Consider the following 21,242-nt stretch of genomic DNA (forward strand, 5'->3'; position numbering starts at 1 on the left):
GAGTACAAACAATCATACATGATGGGGGCAATTGTCCTACCCGCCATGGGAAGCGCAGCGGGCGGGGGGGGGGGCGGATCATGCAAAGGTCCATTGACCTCGGACGGGATTTTCCGGTTTAGGGACGGGCACGGCCGGAAAATCCTACCCAATGTCTCGAGAAAATATGTTGGGTTAGTAGCTTTCTCACAAGTGAGGGAGTACACTCATCATAGAAATTCAATGGAAAACCAGTTCTACAACACTGGATTTTGAATTGATCTTGCTAGTGTTATTTCATTGACTCTCAAAATGGCTCTCAGCCACAAGTGAAAAGTGGAATTTGACTTGTGGCACTGGGACAGACAGTATGGCTAATGTACTATTTGAGCATTTCACATCTATCTTTACCAAAGAAGAAGTTATTGTCAAAGTGGAGGTAGATGAGATTCTGCTTGGGCACAAACTTGATGAAGAGCTGGTTGTATTTAAACTTGATAAGTCATCAGAGCCAGATGGGATATAGCCGAGGATGCGGAGGGAAGTAAGGGTGGCAATGGCGCAGCCGTTGGTCAAAACCTCCCCACCATCCTCAGTTTTCGGGCTGCCGCCTGGGGACTTCAGTTAGACGAACAGATTGGATTAGTATGTGTTGTTATCCTTCATGAAGAGAAGGTTGAGAAGAGATTTGATTTCAGTTCAAACTTGGGTGTGGTCTTACCTGAGTAGATGGAGAGAGAGAAACCATTCTATTAGCAGTAGGATTGAGGAACAGAGGACACTGGATTAAGTCCATTGGTAAGGGCAACAAGAGGAAAAGCTTTTTTGCATACTGAGTGGTTAGGATCTGGAAGGTGCACTGGGTACAGATATAATTGGGCTTTTGTAATGACTTCAATCAGGCCATTGAAGTTGGCCTATTGGAGTATGTACTCCCTGATTAAGGATCCAATTGATGGGTCAATCAGAGAGTCTTTGCCTTGCACTTAACCGGGAGTGTCAGTTCCTCTGACACCCCTGGAGATAGACTGCTAACTGATAGCGCTCTGTGTACTGCTGTTAGAGTTTGTAAATAAAGGAATTTCAGTGAAGGGACTTCTGCCTCCGAAGACTTAAATACAGCTTTCAAAAGGAAATTCGATAAATACTGGAAAAGAAAGTATTTACAGGATTACAGGTAAAGCAGAGCTGATTTGCATTTGCTGAGAGCTGGAATGGACGCAACAGGCTGACTGGTCTCCTTCTGTGCTGTAATCATTCTATGATTCATTCCTTGTGTAACGGCTGTTTCCATTTACCACACAAACAAAATGGAAAAAAGTTAAGATGGCAGAATGAGTACTGCACAAAGGAGATGGAAGACTTGTAGACTGGTCAATGCTGAAAATCATAGCGGTGCAGAAGTAGTCAGTCATAATGCAGCAGTGAACTGAACGATAATATTGTCTGTCCAGAGACCAATGAGATTTTTCAAAGAATTTATTGAGTGTAACTCTGAAAGGTGGGATGAAAAGCTGAGGAAATGTGCTAATTGCAAAGAGATGAAAATTGCTTTAGCATTGCGAGGTTTGGAGTGAAAGTTAGTGTCAAAAAACATGATGAGGAGCATTTTGTAGGAAATAGTGGCAAACTGTTTGTAGTTGCGAGAGTATACTGTTGTAGGGAAGCAGAAGAGGAAGGCTGAGAGTGGCTTTGGCAGGACATGTTGGCATCTAGATGGATGTGAATGTCCACACACAACTCAGAAAGAAAGATGACTTTCAGTGGAAGAGAAAGGTAGCCACATGGCATAAACTGCATTGTAGATCACGTGGAATGCACAAATTTTCATGTGAGCAGAACAGAAACATGCTGGGCCCATAACCCAGAGGTCAATGGATCAAAACCATTCTCTACTAGGGTAAGATCAACTTTTTGGCCAATCATTTCATTGCTCTGCGCATGCAAAGCTGTAAATCTGAGAGACTGGAAGCAAAGGCTGAAGTGATGGGAACATATGTCACAGGAAATTCTAGGTTTCCATTTATAAAGTATAAACATTCAAATGAGATGTCTTGGGAGGAAATGCCGGCAAAGTGTTTTTTTCACAACTGAAGGTGACACACTCCCCACAAATATCCAATGGCAAATCAATTCGGCAACACTGGAGTTAGTGTAATTCCACCGACTCTCAAAATTGCTCTCAACCGCGACAGGTGGGTGGGCACTCTTAACAAAGTAATTAAACAGCCAACCAGTTCTGCAACAGTGAACTGGCTGTGTCAGTGTAATTTATTGGCTCACAAAATAGCTCTCAACCACTAAAACAGGAAGGCGGAGGTTGACATGTCAAGCAGCGGGTATGACGGAGGTACTGAACGAGCACTTTGACTTTATGAATGAAGAAGGTGCTGCCGGAGGCAGCGTGAAAGCGATAGTGATTGAATACTGGATGAGCTAAAAATTGATAAACTGTCTGTATTATAAACGTTGGCTTTATATGAAGTTGAAATATCTCCAGAAGCTGATGGGATGTAACAGAGAATGTTGACTGAAGTAAGCATGGCATTTACACAAATCCTGACCATAATCATCCTATCATCATCATCAGATGTGGGGTTGGTTCTAGGCGACTTCACTTATATGGTTAGATTGATGAAGCTGGGACTGTTGTCCTTCGAGACAAGGAGGAGAGGAGATATGAAAGAAGTATTCAAATGAGGGGGTCTCGATAGAGTTAATAAAGAGTTTTAAGAACTGGTGGACCCTGATTTAAGGTGATTGGAAAGGAACCAAGGGTGGCAAAAGGAAAAACTATTAGCACAGCAAGTGGCTCGGATCTGGAATGCCCTGGAATGAGGGTGTGGTGAGGCAGAAACATTTTTGCTTTCAAATGGGAATTATTTAAGGACCTTAAGAGTAAAAATTCATATGGTTACAGGAACGGCTGGTTCACTGGCACTAGCTTTTGGGTGTAGTCACAATGATGCCATCAAAGATCTTGCTGTCTTTTGGAAAATTTGCTTCATAAAATCTCCATCACATCTTTCTTACACTGTTGATGACTGTAAGGCAAAGATCAATGTGAGTGACCCAATGGCCTGTGTTGACTATGCGAGGCTTTATCCAGGGATAGGTACTGTGCTGATTGAGGGAATCACTAACCAGTTCCATGTTACAAACCCCACCTATCAAATAAGAGACTTTGAACTAATATGGTGATAATGTTCCTTGCTAAACATGTTCAGGACAGGCCAAGGCCCTCGTGCAGCCAACCTCCACCACTGGGGCCTCCGTACAAATCCCTTATGCATTTTCACAGAGATATAAACAATGCTGCACATTACTGAGGAGTGTCAACTCTACAGACTAAGTGGTGAATAAATCACTTTAAATTGAGGGGGCTATGGATTGGTTCAGGAATTTGTATCCGCTAAATAAATTACAGCCCAAAGAATAAATTTGTCAGAAAGCAGGGAGGTGGAGGCCGTCACCAGGGCTTTGAATATAGCAGGAGCAGGACTATAGTCATCTCATGATCCAGAACAAGGAGATATAAATCCAAGCATCGTCCACTGAAGCACAGTGGCCAGCTATTTCACTTACTCCTCCCACGTTGGAAGTATCTGGAAAGAACATCAAATTGTTTTCTCAAAGACATAGGGGGGAATTTTCCCGTCCCGCTCGCCACGGGAATCGTAGCAGGTGGGGGGGGGCCGACCATGCAAAGGTCTGTTGACCTCGGGTGGGATTTTCCCGTTTTGGGGTAAGCGCAGCCGGAAAATCCCGCCCATAATGTATTTCATCATCACTGAGGTAAAACTCACTGAAAGTGAAGATCTGGAGATCAAAGCGGGTGAAAACGCAGCATGGCTTTGCTGGGGCAAAATCTGAATCCACTGAGTTTCCCCTCAAATTTACCTTGCATTGGAAATCTTGATCTAGTGCACTGATGTTTCTTATACACATTCCTCCATATCCCAGAAGCAGCTGCTAGGGGGTGACTGGGGCGTGTAGGGGTGGGTGTCATTGGACAATGTCTATGACTGTTCCCAAGTAACCGCCATTTGAGATTAGGCACGAGTTTTGTTGTCTGACTTAAATGAAGCCAATGAAAAAATATTGTCATTGCTCCCAGAAGAATGAATTACCATTTGTGATTAAACGGGAGGTGATGGCCTAGTGGTATTATCATAAGACTATTTATCCAGAAACTCAGCTAATGTTCTGGGGATCCAGGTTCAAAACCCGCCACAGCAGATGGTAGAATTTGAATTCAATAAAAAATATCTGGAATTAAGAATCTACTGATGACCATGAATCCATTGTCAATTGTCGGAAAAACCCATCTTGTTCACTAATGTCTTTTAGGGAAGGAAATCTGCCGTCCTTACATGGTCTGGCCTACATGTGACTCCAGACACACAGCAATGTGGTTGACTCTTTACTGCCCTCGGACAATTAGGAATGGGCAATAAATACTGGCCAGTTAGCTATGCTAATGTCCCACGCATGAATAAAACAAATGTGCTCTGTTACCTCCTGATTTGAGGCCAAAATAATTTTGTTGGTGCCTTGGCCTTTGGTTAGATGAGGTCCACTGACATGTCTCCATTCCACGTTTCAGCCAGCATTGTGGAATGGGAACCCCTGGTTGGTCTGCAGACATGGGCTGCCTGTTCCAAATACTGAAATGGCTCTATCCTTGATATTTGAAATGGAGTCATCAGGTTTGAAAAATGACAGGCAGAATTACTGCCCTGCTGCACTCCAGAAAGGATCTGTGCAATTCTGAAACCCCCGAGTGCATCAGTGTTAAATTTGACTGATGACCTTTCATTAGCTTATCCACCTGAAACATTAACTCTGCTTCCCTCCACAAATGCTGCATGATCTGCTTCCGCAATATTAGATTTGGGTTCACTTTATTTCAGCAGATCAAAGGGTGAGCAGTCACGCTAACTGAAGTAACCCAGAGAATAATGTTGGTGAAGGAGTACTGAGCTAATGAATAGTGTTCACATCTATGCAGCTGTTAGACAAGAGGATAGCTCAGGCATTCAGGTCTGATCATATACACTTCCATCCATGACAGCCTGACGTACTATTTGCTGTTGCAAAGGCATTTCAGTGGGGCTATCTTCATGATGATGAGCAGTCTTTTGCTCTTTTGGAGACACGCATCTACCTCCTCCACTTCCTCCTCTTCCATGGCTAGGCCTCTCTGGATGAGAACAACGTGGTATGCAGCAATGATGAGTTTGGGCAGTGCTATCTTATAATATATTGACACATCTTTCACTTTGTTTCAAATGCCTACAGTATGCACAATTATGTTTCTGGTGGCTCATTGGCTGTCCTTGTATCTGCATTTACCTACTATTGTAAACATACAAATTATGAATAGGAGTAGGCCATTCAGCCCCTCCAGATAGTTGTACCGATTGTGGCCTCAACTCCACTTTTCTTCCTAACCCTAGACTCTTTGAAACCATTGTCCATCAAGAATCTATCTAATTCAGTCTTAAAAATATTCAAAGACGCAGTCTCCACCAATATCTGGGGAAGAGAGTGCCACAAACTCATGACCCTTTGAGAGAATAGAAATTATCCTCTTCGACGTCTTAAATGGGAGACCCCTTGCTTTTAAAATGTGTCCACTAGTTATAGTCTCTCCCAGAAAGGGAAACATTCTCTCAGCCTGTCAAGTCCCCTCAGGATCTTATATGTTTCAATAAGAGTGCTTGGCATTCTTCCATGCGCCAATGGATACAGCCCCAGCTGTCCAAACTTTTCTCATAGGATAACCCCCTCAGCCCAGGAATCAGTCAAATGAACCTCCTCTGAACTGCTTCTAATTACAATTATATCCTTTCTTAAGTCAGGAGACCCCCAAAACTTGCCACGGTACTCCAGGTGTGGTTTCACCAAGCCTCATACAATTGTAGCTGAACTTCCCTACATTTATATTTCATTACTCTTGCAATAAATGACAATATTTAATTTGCCTTCCTCTTGGCTTGCTGTACCTGCATTCTAAAGTTTTGTGATTCATGTACCAGGACATCCAGATCCCTCTGTACCTCAGAGTTCTGCAATTCTCCCCATTTAAATAGTATTCTGCTTTTTGATTCTTTGTGCTAAAAAGGGCCAAATTTGCATTTTCCCACATTATACTCCATCTGCCATTTTTTTGCCCACTCACGTAACCTACCCAAATCTCTTATAGACTCTTTATGTCCTCTTCAAAATTTACTTTCTGACCCACATTTGCATCATCTGCAAATTTAGTAACTATACATTCAGTCACTTCATCCAAGTCATTAATATAGATCTGCACAAAGATGGTGACAGGTCAGAAGATTGGAAAGAATATAAAGAACCGCAAAGAATGACAAGAAAATTGATAAGGAGGGAAAAACCAGAGTATAAGGGAATGCTAGCTAGTTATATAAAGGTAGTAAGAATTTCTATAGATAACTAAGAGTTAACAAAGTGAGCATTGGTCCGATAGAAAGTGCGTCTGAGGAATTGATAATGGAACGCAGGGCAACAATGGATGAATTAAGCAGATATTTTGCATTGGTCTTCACTATAGAGGACACAGGTAACATCCCAGAAATAGTTGTACATCAGGAAATGGAAGGGTAATGTAACATGGTGCCATGGTCACTTCATTCATCCACTTTGCAACCACCACTTTCACCCATACAGGTTGCAAGCTCCTTGAACCTGTTGGACAATTGCAATGGCTGAGGTTCTTCCTCTTCTACCTTCTGAATCCCTATACATGCCTCACTCGCGGTCAGATCCTTCTGTCCTGGAGAAGGGACCAAAACACTATCCTAAGGAATGTGACAGTCTCATGATAGAGAGTGTCCAGGGAATTAGCCAGCTTCTTGATGTGTCACAGTGTGTGCAGCTCAGCCTCCACCTCAACGACTCCTCAGTTCCTCAAGCCACAGATGCTGCAGACATGTTTGCCCTGGGTCACACTGGCATCCAGGAGCACCCACATTCTGCAGTCACAGCGTATCTCTATTCATGGGTGGCACGGACCAAGGTAGAGGTGTCTCCTAGAAGATATTTTTCAGCTCTGCTTCTTTTTTTCAAATAATGCAGGCACCAAGAACTTTCTTAAAATAAAGGAATCCTGACTGCTGGTTAATGGGGCTTCACTTGAATAATTCCATTGCTGATCACTGATTGCATGTTGATTCTTATAGTTCATTACTAATAGGGCTGTGGCGTCGAGGCCTGGATGGCCACACGGGTGCCATTCATTAAGTTCTGAACAATCCAGCAATGTGGAAGAATTTCAGTCTCTTGTCAAAACGGCCAATAGTTTACCATGGCAAACTTCATGAAGTTGATTGGCCTGATATATAATGCCTCATTGATCTGCCTAATGTGTCTGTGCGCCACATATTAACTGATGTTGCATTTAACTCCTGAACCCACTTGGGAGGTGCTGGAGATAAGGCTGGTCAGATGTATGGCTCATTCTAGCGGAAACATTTACCCCATTTTCCATTACAGGAAGGCAGAAGGGCAGCAGTGGGTAAGGAATCATTTTTTGACCTCATGCTACAACTGTATGACTTCACCTCCACCTTGTGGCAGTCTTTAGACTGCAGAGTTATTCATCACTGAAGTTCTCAATGGGTCTATTAATAAATACACTTTATTAACATAGACAGGGACACACTGCCACCTACTGGTGTTTGTCTCACACAACATGAACACATATTTTGTCAGCCAATAATTTGAATATTCCACACTGCCTTGAATGCAAATATTGTTTTCGAAGTAGTATTTTATCAATCTAAATCATAGAATCCCTACAGAAAAGATGGAGGCCATTCCACCCATCCCCGTAACACCGATCCGTACCATCTCTTGCAGCCTAACGAGTCAAAGTCACCATCCTCCCCTATTTTTATGCTAGGTGGAAACAGGCAAAATCCTTAACATTTCACAGCTTTCCATCCATTGAAGCAGGAGGACAGAGCACGTGCATCTGTCAGGCTAGTGGGATTCTCAATGGCACAGGATGCAATCAACAGTACACACATGGCTCTGTGGGGTCCACATTTTAACATGGAAATGTTCCATGATCTCAAGGGCTGCCACTCTATGAAGTCCAGGACTTCACCTGACAAAGGAGCAGCTCTGAAAGCTTGTGATTTCAAATAAACCTGTTGGACTATAACCTGGTGTCGTGTGACCTCCCATCTTGTCCACTGTAGTCTAACACTGGCATCTCCACATCTTCAGCAGCAAGAAGCTTTGTGGAGCAAACCATTGGCTTCCTGAGACAGTGGATCAGCCACCTGGACCACTCGGTAGGCACCAGAGCACTCCAGCACTCACTAGAGCCATCTGCTGCACCCTAACTCTCATGAAGGTGCAGCCATTGCCACCAGGCATTTGGAGACCATCTCTGGAGGAGAAGGAGAAAGAGAAGGAAGCACCGGGGACCTGTTCATATTGGACACAGTGAGAGCCGATACTCATGACGCCATCCCAACATCACAGTTGTTTCACAATTCCAAACTAGTTAGAGTGTGGTCCTTTACAATAATGATCACACAGGTTCAATCCCTGTACTAGCTGAACTAGTTCTTGCATATCTCTTTTACTTGCCCTGTTGTTATGGCATCAATTAACCATGATTAGCAATCCTTATACGAAAGGGATGCAACATAAAGAGAGGAAATTTAGGCTGATGCTCCCAGTTCGGAACTGAGGATGAGCTACACTGTCACAGATACTGGTGTTTGAGTAAGAGATTAAAATGAGTGCCAACTGTTCTTTCAGGTCTTTCAACTAACATCACTCGAAACGGTTTATCTTATCATTACCTCACAGGCCAAGGAGTGGTAGTGTAGTGGTTAGTAATCCAAAGTAATCTAGAGATATAAGCTCATATTCCAACACAGCATCTGAGGTATTTCATAGAATCAAAGAATCCCTACAGTGCAGAAGGAGGCCATTTGGCCCATTGAGTCTGCACCAGCTCTCCGACAGAGCATCGTACCCAGGCCCTAATTCCACATATTTGCCCCGCTAATCCCCCTAACCTACATCACTTGGGACACTACAGGGCAATTCAGCATGGCCAACCCACTTAAGCTGCACATCTTTAGTCTATGAGGGGAAACCGGAGCATCTGTAGGAAACCAACGCAGGCATGGCGAAAACATGCAAACTCCATACAGTCACCCAAAGCTGGAATCAAAATGGGTCCCTGACACTGTGAGGCAATAGTGTGTGCCACCATGCCTCCCTATCTTTCAGTGCAATTAATTAAATAAATCTGAAATAGAATATTAAGGTGGAATTTTCCCATCCTGCTCGTCACGGGAATCGTAGCGGGCAGGGGGTGAACAATGCAAAGGTCCGTTGACTTCGGGTGGGATTTTCCAGTCTTGAGGTGAGCGTGGCCAGAAAATCCCGCCCCTAGTCTCAGAAATAGTGACCATGGAACTATCAGATTGTTGTAAAAGCCCATTTGGTTCACTAGTGTCCTTTCGGGAGTGAAACCTGCTATCTTTGCCTGCCCTAACCTAAATATTTGTCCTGACCCACAGTAAAATGGTTGATTCTTAACTGCCCTCTGCCAAGCAAGCCACCCATTTAAAGGCAATTAGGAATGGGCAATAAATGTTTCCTTGTTAGTGATTTTTATATCCTGCGAATGAGAATTGCTGTTTGTATCACTTTGCTGCTATTTTTGTATTACAACAGGGTCCACTCACACTTTAAAAGTATTTCATTGGTTATAAAGTGTTTTGGGAGGTCATGAGGTCATGAAAGTGATATATAAATGCATCACTCTTTCTTTCTTCTCACAGAAATCAGACAGCACGATAGATACTGTTTGTACAGAATTCCAGTACAGGTTTCCTACCCGGAATCTTGCATAATGCACCCGATCCATTTATCTTCACAGTTGCAATCACCTGCAAGAAAAAATAAAACTACTTATATCCATAACTATATATGGCATCATTCTAATAATTTCAAAGATTAATACAAAGAATGGCATTCTGCATCTTAAAAGTTCCTTTTTGTTTAAATATGCAGCATTCGTTTTTGATGTGTGTTGATGAAGGTAGGGCAGTTGATGTCATATACATGGATTTTAGTAAGGTGTTTGATAAGGTCCCCCATGGTCGGCTTATGATGAAAGTGAGGAGGTGTGGGATAGAGGGAAAGTTGGCCGATTGGATAGGTAACTGGCTGTCTGATCGAAGACAGAGGGTGGTGGTCGATGGAAAATTTTCGGATTGGAGGCAGGTTGCTAGCGGAGTGCCGCAGGGATCAGTGCTTGGTCCTCTGCTCTTTGTGATTTTTATTAATGACTTAGAGGAGGGGGCTGAAGGGTGGATCAGTAAATTTGCTGATGACACCAAGATTGGTGGAGTAGTGGATGAGGTGGAGGGCTGTTGTAGGCTGTAAAGAGACATAGATAGGATGCAAAGCTGGGCTGAAAAATGGCAAATGGAGTTTAACCCTGATAAATGTGAGGTGATTCATTTTGGTAGGACTAATTTAAATGTGGATTACAGGGTCAAAGGTAGGGTTCTGAAGACTGTGGAGGAACAGAGAGATCTTGGGGTTCATATCCACAGATCTCTAAAGGTTGCCACTCAAGTGGATAGAGCTGTGAAGAAGGCCCATAGTGTGTTAGCTTTTATTAACAGGGGGTTGGAGTTTAAGAGCCGTGGGGTTATGCTGCAACTGTACAGGACCTTGGTGAGACCACATTTGGAGTAGTGTGTGCAGTTCTGGTCACCTCACTATAGGAAGGATGTGGAAGCGCTGGAAAGAGTGCAGAGGAGATTTACCAGGATGTTGCCTGGTTTGGAGGGTAGGTCTTATGAGGAAAGGTTGCGGGAGCTCGGGCTGTTCTCTCTGGAGCGGAGGAGGCTGAGGGGAGACTTAATAGAGGTTTATAAAATGATGAAGGGGATAGATAGAGTGAACGTTCAAAGACTATTTCCTCGGGTGGATGGAGCTATTACAAGGGGGCATAACTATAGGGTTCATGGTGGGAGATACAGGAAGGATATCAGAGGTAGGTTCTTTACGCAGAGAGTGGTTGGGGTGTGGAACGGACTGCCTGCAGTGATAGTGGAGTCAGACACTTTAGGAACATTTAAGCGGTTATTGGATAGGCACATGGAGCACACCAGGATGATAGGGAGTGGGATAGCTTGATCTTGGTTTCAGATAAAGCTCGGCACAACATCGTGGGCCGAAGGGCCTGTTCTGTGCTGTACTGTTCTATGTTCTATGACAGTTTGGAATCAGTTTGCAAAAGAAATGTTCTCTTTCCAAGAGAGTTCAGTAATAAATCTCACATCACTATTCTTCACAGCACTGTTGAGAAAACTGGTTAACAAATCAGAGCTTATTATTAACCATGTCATACACGGATCTTGATTTTAGATGTCACAATGGAAGTTCAATCCCTTGCAGCTACCAAATGAGTTAGGACAAAGAGCAAAGAATTCAAATAACAGTCACTGTTGAAGCTCTTGATTCACATCCAGATGTAAAGAATTGAACTTTGGTGATGCACATCGTTTGTCTATAGATGTTGCACTCTCCCTGGTATTGACGTCTTTTCATTGAGATAGCCTTGGCTTTCCTCTGTGACAATTCCTATCTTCTGAAAAATGTTCAACATTGTTTATCTGCTATTTTCTTTATATCAGTGTTTGCCCCATGAATTTGACCACTGGAGGCGAGGGCAATGCATGTTTTCCTCAAAGTGTGTTAGAAACACTGCACACATAAAAATGGGGATTTTTAGCTCCTCACATTTACGCAGCCCATTTAGAGATAGATGTGCATGTGCTCTCCCACCAGTGTTACTGAATGCTGACGTTTAAATAAGTAGTGCACACCATAGGTAGAAAATTCAATCCTGTACTGATTGTAGTCTTTATCAATGTGTATTGTTATGAAGTTGCATGTGTAAGGTTAAAACTATGGTGTTTGAAAGTGTAAATATTGAAAAGAAATGCTGAAACCAAAAGAAGAATTCATCCAGCATTGTCTCTTTAAAAAGCATGTGTCTGTCAGTGGATTTTAAATTGCAGCAGCAGGTTTGCAACATTTGTCTCCAAAGCAGCAGTCAGGGTTCCAACATAACAAAACAGGCTTTTAAATTGAACCAATGAGTTTAAAGCAAGCACACAGAGACACAGGACCAATGGAATTCAAATGTGAAGTTTGTTGACAGCCTCAAGCCACTCAGATTGCAGGAATACTGTGAGGTAATTCCAGGTATATAAACCCGGACAAGGGGGGATAACTGTTAGAGTGGAAGTTTGCCACCTCTTTAGTCGGAAGGCGGGGAGGCGAGGCGAGGCCCTCATATAGAATCCTGCAGTTATATGTATCTTCAGAAAATCACCTTCTAAACTGAAGATACCAGCTCAAAGTATTCCAGACGAGAGCATCACTGAAGAATGTTCATACTTACAAAAGACGCCTGGTTGTATATTCTTTGAGAGTGACTGTATTCTATAAGGATTTATTTCATTATTCTTGAATGAGTCTTGTAATATTTGGGTTTTATTTAGTTTGTTAATTGTTTAATAAGGTTGTCACCAGTTATAAAAAATAAAGACCTGTTAATTGTTCATGATATAGAGAGCGGCAGATCCTGCATTAATTTACCAAAACCAGTAGCTTCCTGTGACCTCACATACATTCGTATAAGATTACGAGGCAAAGTATATCCCTTTGGGTGGTTCCAGATTTGTGCAGAGGGACACATAACCTCCGCGTCGTAACAGTATTGAAGTTTGCCTTCCAATGGGGGCAGGAGGGGGAGGGGGGGTGGTCTTCAAATTCAATTCATTCAATTCACCAAAGATCTTTAAACAGCACCTTTGACACCCATGACCACTTCTATCTACAGAGACAAGGGCAGCAGAAACATGGGAACACCACCATCTGCAAGTTCTCCTCACTGCCACTCATCATTCTGATTTGAAAATATATCGCCGTTCCTCCGCAGTTGCTGGGTCAAAATCCCGAACGGCATTGTGCATCCACTCACAACATGTGGACTGCAGCATTTCAAGAAGGCTGTTCACTATCATCTTCTCAAGGGCAACTTGGGATAGACAATAAATGCTGGCCAGCCAACGACGCCCATGTCCCACGAACGAATAAAAAAATCTGCATTATATCTGTAAATATTTTTCTTCTTTTGCACAGTCCTGGCTAAAATTAAAAGTGAGAATGAAAATGAGTGCTCATTAAATTTAATTTTGTTATAAAATTGGCCAATGCTGAAAAACACTGGGGGGATATTTTAACTTTCAAAAATGGCTGGAGTAGATTAGAACAGGTCAAGTAGCTCAAAATGGGGCATCCTGGGAGTGCTGTGGGTCATCAGCAGCAGAATTGTATTCAACAACAACCTGTAACCAGCATATCACCCACTCTACCATTGGGTGACACAGTGGTTAGCACTGCTGCCTCACAGCACCAAAGACGTGGGTTTAATTCTGACTTTGGGTGACTGTCTGTGTGGAGTTTGCACATTCTCCCCATGTCAGCATGGGTTTCCTCCAGGTGCTCCGGTTTCCTCCCACACTCCAGAGCTGATTAGGTTAGTTGTTTGGCCATGCTAAATTGCCCCTTAGTTTCAGGGGGACTAGCAGATTAAAAACGCGAGGTTACAGGGATAGGGACTGGGTGGGATTGTTATCGGTGCAGCTCGATGGGCCAAATGGCCTCCTTCTGCTCTGCAGGATTCTACGATCCAATTAAAATATTGTGAATAGTGGTGGAAAATTAAACATCTGACTGATGAAGAAGGTTCCATAAATGTCACCATCCTCAATGACGGGGAGGCAGCATGACAGTGAAAAAGACAAAACTGAAGCATTTGCAACCATCTTCATCTAGAAGTGCTGAATGAATGATCCATCTTGGGCTCTTTCTGAGGACCCCAGCATCACAGATGTCAGTCTTCAGCTAATTCCATTCACTTCACATGGGTCATCATTTTGCAGTCCCCTGCAGGCAGGCTTGCACATGGGGGACCCGTAAAATGATGAGTGCGTTTCCCACTGCCTACTCACGTGCCCCTTATCTGGCCACAATTTAATGAATGCCGGACAAGGCCTCGGGTGACCTGCCTGCCCTCTCGTCAATTGAGGCCCTTGAGACCTCTTCTAGATGCCGCACTAGCGCCACGCAGTGACCAGCTCCAACAAGAGAGAATCTAACCATCACCCTTTGACCTTGAACAGCATTATCATCGTTGAATCCCCTATTCTCAACATCCTGGAGGTTTCTATTGACCATACCTGAACTGGATTCACAATAAAAATACTATGGCTCCAGAAGCAGGTCAAATTCTGGGAATTCTGCAGCTCATCTGCAACTCATCTGCCGGCTCCAAAGCCTGTCATCATCAACAAGGCACAAGTCAGGAGTGTGAAGGAATACTCTTCACTTACCTGGATGAGGACAGCATCAACAACATTTAACAATCTTAACACCATCCAGGACAAAGCAGCCCAATTGATTGGCACTCCATCCACCATCATAAACATTCATTCCCTCTACCGCCAGCAAACAAGATGCACTGCAACGACTTGCGAAGACTCCTTTGACAGTACCTTTATCTTCCTGACCTCCATCAACTAGAAAGGCAACAGACACATGGGAAGGCCACCACCTGCAAATTCCTCTCTATGCCACCCACCATCCTGACTTGGAACAATATCAGCATTCCTTCACTCTCACTGAATCAAAACTCTGGAACACCCTCCCTAACAGCGCTGTGGGTGTACCTATGCCACAGGGACTTCAGCGGTTTGAGGAGGCAGCTCCACCACCACCTTCTCAAGGGCAATTAGAGATGAGAAACAAATGCTTGACTAGTCAGCGATATCCACATTCCATGAAGAAATAAACAGAATATAGTCAAGAGCTTGCAGAGTGACTTAGTTTCAAATTTTGTGACTGACTGAAAGATCTACAATTGTACGGTCAGAAGGTAGTTTCTCCAATTATATAACTAATTGAGGAAACTAGTGGACCAGAAGCCTTGTAGATAGGGTGTAAAGATTACAAAAGCCGGTACAAATACAAGACCCACTTTTTAGGTCAAGAGTAGAAGGAAGTACCTCACAAAGGGACATAAGATCTGTGCATGCGGACACTTGTTTTTTGGTCAGAGAAATTTGAAATTTATGTACAAAGTTTGCCTACAAAATTTACAATATATCTTTTCTGAAAATGTTCACTGGTGCCCGTCTAACGAAATGGGCAAGTAAGAAAACTGAAATAGGATTAAACACAATTAGTAGGGAAAGCACTAAATTAGGGAAGAAAAAAATGGAAAGACACTTAAATAGTCTGCAGCTGCTCCAGAAGGCAGCTCAGCACCCTCTTCTCAAGGGCAATTAGGGATGGTCAACAAATGCTGACCTTTTCAGTGATGCTGACATCCCATGAAATAAATTCTTTTCAAATGCTTAAATAGTGATAAGAGCATTTCTGGATTATGTGACTGTATTGTTCTTGCATTAAACTACATTTGGGTCTCATAAAAAAGCCCTCTGGGAAAAAATTAATGTATTAAAATTGTATGTTATCTCATTGCACTTGGCTCTTGAATAAAAGATTACAATTATTTTCAACACAATCCTCAGCCTCTGCTCATACATTTACTGTTCAATTATCTGTGCCTTTTGCATTCATCATTAATTTGTACTGTATTTCACTTGTCCCTCCACTTGGTGCTCGCTTAATTATATGGCGGTCCAAATGTCTCCTTTTGTTCCTACCTCGTCTATAATCTTCCGAGTGTTGGTGATGAGGGTTTATATTCCTTGTTTCACCTAATTGTTTTACAACAAATACAAATAAGGAAGTAAAAACCAAAAAAAAAGCAGATAATTAACTGTGAAATCCTGTCCTATTCTGTGATCATTCCCAACACATACTCCTTTCCACCACACCTTCCTGTGCAAGCCTGTCCTCTACCTCCAACTTTCCCATCTCCAGAGTCCCACAAACCTTTCGAGGTGAAACTGTGATTAACTTGTTCTTCTTTAAATATAGCATGGTGTAGTCACTGTTCAGTGTAGAACCACCTCCTTCCAGTCTGCAAGTGTAACCCAAAGCTTCTGGTCACCTTTATTCCACTCTGAACTCTGTCCTCAGCCTCTTGCAATGTTACATTAAAGTTGAGGAAGACACCTGAGACACAATTATGGACTTTTACAGCCTTCTGGACTCAAATTGAGTTCAACAATTTCAGATCATAATCTCTGTCCCCATTTTTTTCAGACAGGAGTTCTTAGTAAAGATTCTGCTGCAGTATTTCACAATTTCTACCTCCTTTAGACCCATCTTTTGTGTCTTTAGCTATCCCATAATAATTCCCTTCTGCTTACAACAGCATTCCGTTTGTTATTCAATCTCCCTGTCTTCCACCCCGATAAGAACAAAGAGAACAAAGAGAACAAAGAACAATACAGCACAGGAACAGGCCCTTCGGCCCTCCAAGCCCGCGCCGCTCCCCGGTCCAGGATTGAATCCTGAATCCAGAAGTTTAACAACACCAGGTTAAAGTCCAACAGGTTTATTTGGTAGCAAAAGCCACACAAGCTTTCGAGGCTCTAAGCCCCTTCTTCAGGTGAGTGGGAATTCTGTTCACAAACAGAACTTATAAAGACACAGACTCAATTTACATGAATAATGTCTGTGTCGATATGCGCGATCTTCTTGGCGATCCTCTTCACTTGGTGTAGATCCCGATCACAGACCTTTCATTTTGTACTTTTACCCCTTCCCATCTTTCCCTCCTTTTTCAAAAATAGAAAATGCTGGAGAAACTCAGCAAGTTTAACAGCATCTGTGGAGAGAGAGCAGAGCCAATGTTGCAAGTCTGGACGACATCCAGCATTTTCTGTTTTTGTTTCAGATGCCAGCATCCACAGTATTTGACCTTTCCCTCCTTTCTCACTTGTTTAAAACCCCTTACATCCGTAACCTCTTCCAGTTCTGACAAAAGATCTGAAACATTTATTAACTCTGTTCCTACTGATGCTGCCTGAATATTTTCAGCGTTCTCTGTTCATATTTCTGATTTTCAGCACCTGCGGTATATTATTTTCATTATAACTTTGTTTAAAGGTATGAAGGACGACTTGGAGCATTGCACTGTAGAATGGTATTGGGTAATCATCGTTAAAATGTGGAAAGAAATGGAACAATCGTGAAAATGTTTTTTTTGAGAGGAAAAAACTTTGCAAAGTTCCAGAAAGAGGAAGTATTTTGAGGCTCAGGCAATAGGGAATTAGTAATCCATTTAATACTCCATCCAATTTTCTTTTCCACTGACTTCAATAAAAACTAAAACTGGCTGGAATATACCATTGGTTTCTGATTCTCTATCACCCATTTGCATTAGCATCCGAGACAGGTTTCATCCCATTTTGTCCAGTTTTGGGCTGGGTGATGGGTTTTGAGATTCCAGAGAGGATGTAGAAGAGTGAAACTAGGATAATACCTCAAAGTTAAATCACATAGAAGGATAGGACCAGTTTATCTCATTCATTGAGGAGAAAAACTAAACTCAGTGGGAATATGGTTTAATTTTTTTGAAGTATGGAAGGAATAGATGCAGTAGATTTAAAGATTTGAGATGGATACTCAGAGTAGGACACAAGGGCATGCTTCAGAAGTGGCTGGAGATAGAGCAGTTGGCAGGAAGTACACCTGTCTTTAGAACATTATCCTCCACTGGAAAGGGTTAATGATGGATGTGTTACGCACAGGGCTACTACATTTTTGAGAAGATATTTGACAAACTCCTGAATTAGATGGACATTTTCACATATTGGGAGTGTAATTTTGCCCCGTGAGGTGTCATAAATAATCATTGTCTCCTGCAGCATTTTCAATTCTTTAATGTTGTCAGGCACAAATTTCTCTGAATTTTCTTCCAATTGCCAACAATTGTTATTCTCTGTAGCTTCACTTTGCCAGTCCCAGGAGTTCATATTGTTCAGAACGGTTGCTGGGGGGTGGCACAGTGACAAGCACTGTTGTCTCACAGCACCGAGGACCCAGGTTCAATTCCTGGCTTGGGTCACTGTCTATGCGGAGTCTGCATGTTCTCTCCTTGTTTTCATGGGTTTCCTCTGGGTGCTCCAGTTTCCTCCCACAGTCCGAAAGACGTGCTGGTTAGGTACATTGGCCATGCTAAGTTCTCCCTCAGTGTACCCGAACAGGTGCCGGAGTGTGGCGACAAGAGGATTTTCATAGTAACTTCATTACATTGTTAATGTAAGCCTACTTGTGACACTAATAAATAAACTTTGAGTGCAGTGCATGTGGTTGCACTATCTAGTGGGGTGGCAAGGTGGCACAGTGGTTAGCACTGCTGCCTCACAGCACCAGGGACCTGGATTCGATTCCTGGCTTGGGTCACTGTCTGTGTGGAGTTTGCACGTTCTCCCCGTGTCTGTGTAGGTTTTCTCTGGGAGCTCCGGTTTCCTCCCACAGTCTGAAAGACGTGCTGGTTAGGTGCATTGACCCGAACAGGCGTTGGAGTGTGGCGACTAGGGGAATTTCACAGTAACTTCTTTGCAGTGTTAATGCAAGCCTTAATCGTAACTAATAAATTAACTTAAACTTTAGTGCATATTCTTGACAATTCTTCACATTTCAGAATGCACAGATTTATCCTATATATACTGCTTTATCTTATATACATTGCTTTTTACAGTCAGAAAAATGTTTTCCTTCTCCCTTGACAAAATCATACATAATTGAGCATTAAGAAGAAAGACCATTTTAATTTCTCTGAAATAAAGATTTGGTGCACACAGATCATGTATTTATAAAAAGGCAATTCAATGAATTAATTCACGTGTCACTGTAGAAACTTACCATTCATCCGTTTATCTGGGAAGATGCCAATGTTCTGGGCCAGACTCTGAGCAAGTGTTACAGTCATTGCACCAACACCTCCAAACTGAAACAAAGCATTAGACATTGTCTGAAATGACTCTCCAATTGAAAACTAATCTTTAATGAGCTCTTCAGTTTTCAGTTTATTTACTGCAAATAACATCAAGAGGAAATTGTGAGGCATTGCATTTTGAGGAGGACAAACAAGGCAAGTGAACACACGATGACTGTTAGGATTCTGAGAAGTGTAGGATGGATGGATCTTGGAGTGCATATCCACATATCCCTGAAGGTAGCAGGACAGATAGATAAGTTGATCAAAAAGCATTTGGAATACTTTCCTTTACTGACCGAGACCTAGAGCATAAAAGCAAGGAGGTTGTGCAAAAACTGCATAACATGCTAGTTACACAATAGCTAGAGAACTACATATAATTCTACTCACCATATTACAGGGAGGATGTGATTGAACTAGTAGGAGTACAGAGGAAATTTACAAAGATGTTGCCAGAAATGGAGAATTTTAGCTATGAGGGAAGATTGCTGAGGCTGGGGCTGTTTTCTTTGGAACAGAGAAGACATTTTTTGCAACTGTCAATAATAGAAGTAGTTTTATCTGCATGTCTGCAGAAAGTCTACACGCTGCTTAGATTGTACATTGCGAAGCTGTAGTAGATAATCCTGCATGCCACTTACTACAGCTCGCATAACGTTACCTTTTTACAGCAAAAGTGTATTTTAGATTTCCCGGACTATGCTTAGACTTTCCAGTCACATACCACTGGACTGCCTGCTACTGTTTCATTAAACAGAATATACTGAAATTCCCCTGTGGCCTGTAATCTTCTGCTAAATAGATGTATTCCTTTGGCACACTAAGCACTGAACTGCTAATATTGCAACTCTCCTAGCAATAATCAACAAATTAAAAATGTCAATTTAAAAATAATAATAGATAACAAATAGCATTATTGCCTTGTGTCATATTACAGGTGGTGTCATATTACAGGTGAAAGGAGGAGATAAGAGCTGACTTCTGCCTACCAGCTTTCAGTGCAGTAGGCAGTATAACAAACTGACTTAGAGGGAGCTGCTAGGTAATTAACTATCTAAAATATAAAAGCATATTTTAACAAACCGTACTTGTTAAAATAAAAGGCATCAAATATTCATAAAATAAACACAGATTTTACTGGTGTCGTTAGCATATGATCGCTAGGTATTATTTTTCCCTCCACAGGTCTACAGTGGTCACATCTAGTACCCAGGCAAGTGTAAAAGCTACTCTCAGAAAAGATTCAGGGGCCAGTGTATATAGATTGTTAAATTGTCACCAACAGGTCCATTCCAGAAGTGCTGTGCCAAAAAATACATCCTTGACTCTTTGTCTGCCAATACTTCATCCTGAGATGCTTTCCTTGGTAGTTTTTGAGATGGTAGTTTGCCACTGCCTTCCATTCTCAAGGGTAGGGCAAAAAGGTAGATCCAAAGTCTACCTCAGCCGGAAGCCAGAATTGAACCCACACTGTTGGCATTATTCTGAACCACACACATAACTAGTCATCCAGCCAACTGAGCAAACCAGGCCCCCATGCTAAATTGCCCCTTCGTGTCAAGGGGATTAGGAGGGTAAATATATGGGTTACGGAGATTGGACCTGGGTGGGATTGTTGTCGGTGCAGGCTCGAAGGGCCAAATGGCCTCTTTCTGCACTGCAGATTCTATCATTCTATGATTCTATATTTGTAGTGCTGCTCTTAGTGGTTCACTGGGAGGAAGTTGGTCTCAGTTTTAACATTCACCAAAGCAGCAAAGCTCAGTGTGGCAAGAAGCTGAACCAACATCTCATCATTGCGCTTGTATAGCCCACCTTGCAATTTCCCTATCACGACCTAAATGCAATTTTTATTAGAACAGAAGATTACCTCATTCACTCCGCCACCTTTAGATTGTGTACAGATTCCACCAACGTATGCTACTCCACTCTGGCCACTTTTAAACATAGTTCCCCTTAAAATAAAGAAAACAGTCTTTAACTTCAAACATATATCAAAAGGCATACCAGAGCAATAATGATTTAACATTGCAAGTGTCATTACCTTTATCTATTCAATGAACAGAAATTTGGTGAACACACTACATGGATTCAAGAATGACTGCTGACAGCTCTATTAGGTGGCACTGTAGCAATTTCATGAGCCCCCGACCAGGAGTAAGATATTATTTATTCACTCTCTGCATTCAACTTATATATACACATTTTATATGTCTAACCTAATAAACTTCTTCTGTCTGCATGCAATTTCTGTATGTGTCAC

At 42.3% G+C, this 21,242-nt stretch overlaps 1 protein-coding gene across 1 annotated transcript in view; it reads right to left on the reverse strand.

Annotated features, from left to right (window-relative positions):
* The window catches only part of LOC144507755 (disintegrin and metalloproteinase domain-containing protein 22-like), a 227,783-nt gene that overhangs the window by 42,731 nt on the left and 163,810 nt on the right, over positions 1 to 21,242 (reverse strand). Inside the window, exons 12-14 of the mRNA XM_078235028.1 lie at positions 20,850 to 20,934; positions 18,904 to 18,988; positions 9,872 to 9,923 (exon numbers count right to left, since the gene is read on the reverse strand). Of these exons, the coding sequence (XP_078091154.1) occupies positions 9,872 to 9,923; positions 18,904 to 18,988; positions 20,850 to 20,934 (222 nt within the window). The remainder of the gene's footprint in view (positions 1 to 9,871; positions 9,924 to 18,903; positions 18,989 to 20,849; positions 20,935 to 21,242) is intronic.

This window comes from Mustelus asterias, chromosome 2 (assembly GCF_964213995.1).
Source record: "Mustelus asterias chromosome 2, sMusAst1.hap1.1, whole genome shotgun sequence".
In the NCBI taxonomy this organism is placed as follows: Eukaryota; Metazoa; Chordata; class Chondrichthyes; order Carcharhiniformes; family Triakidae; genus Mustelus; species Mustelus asterias.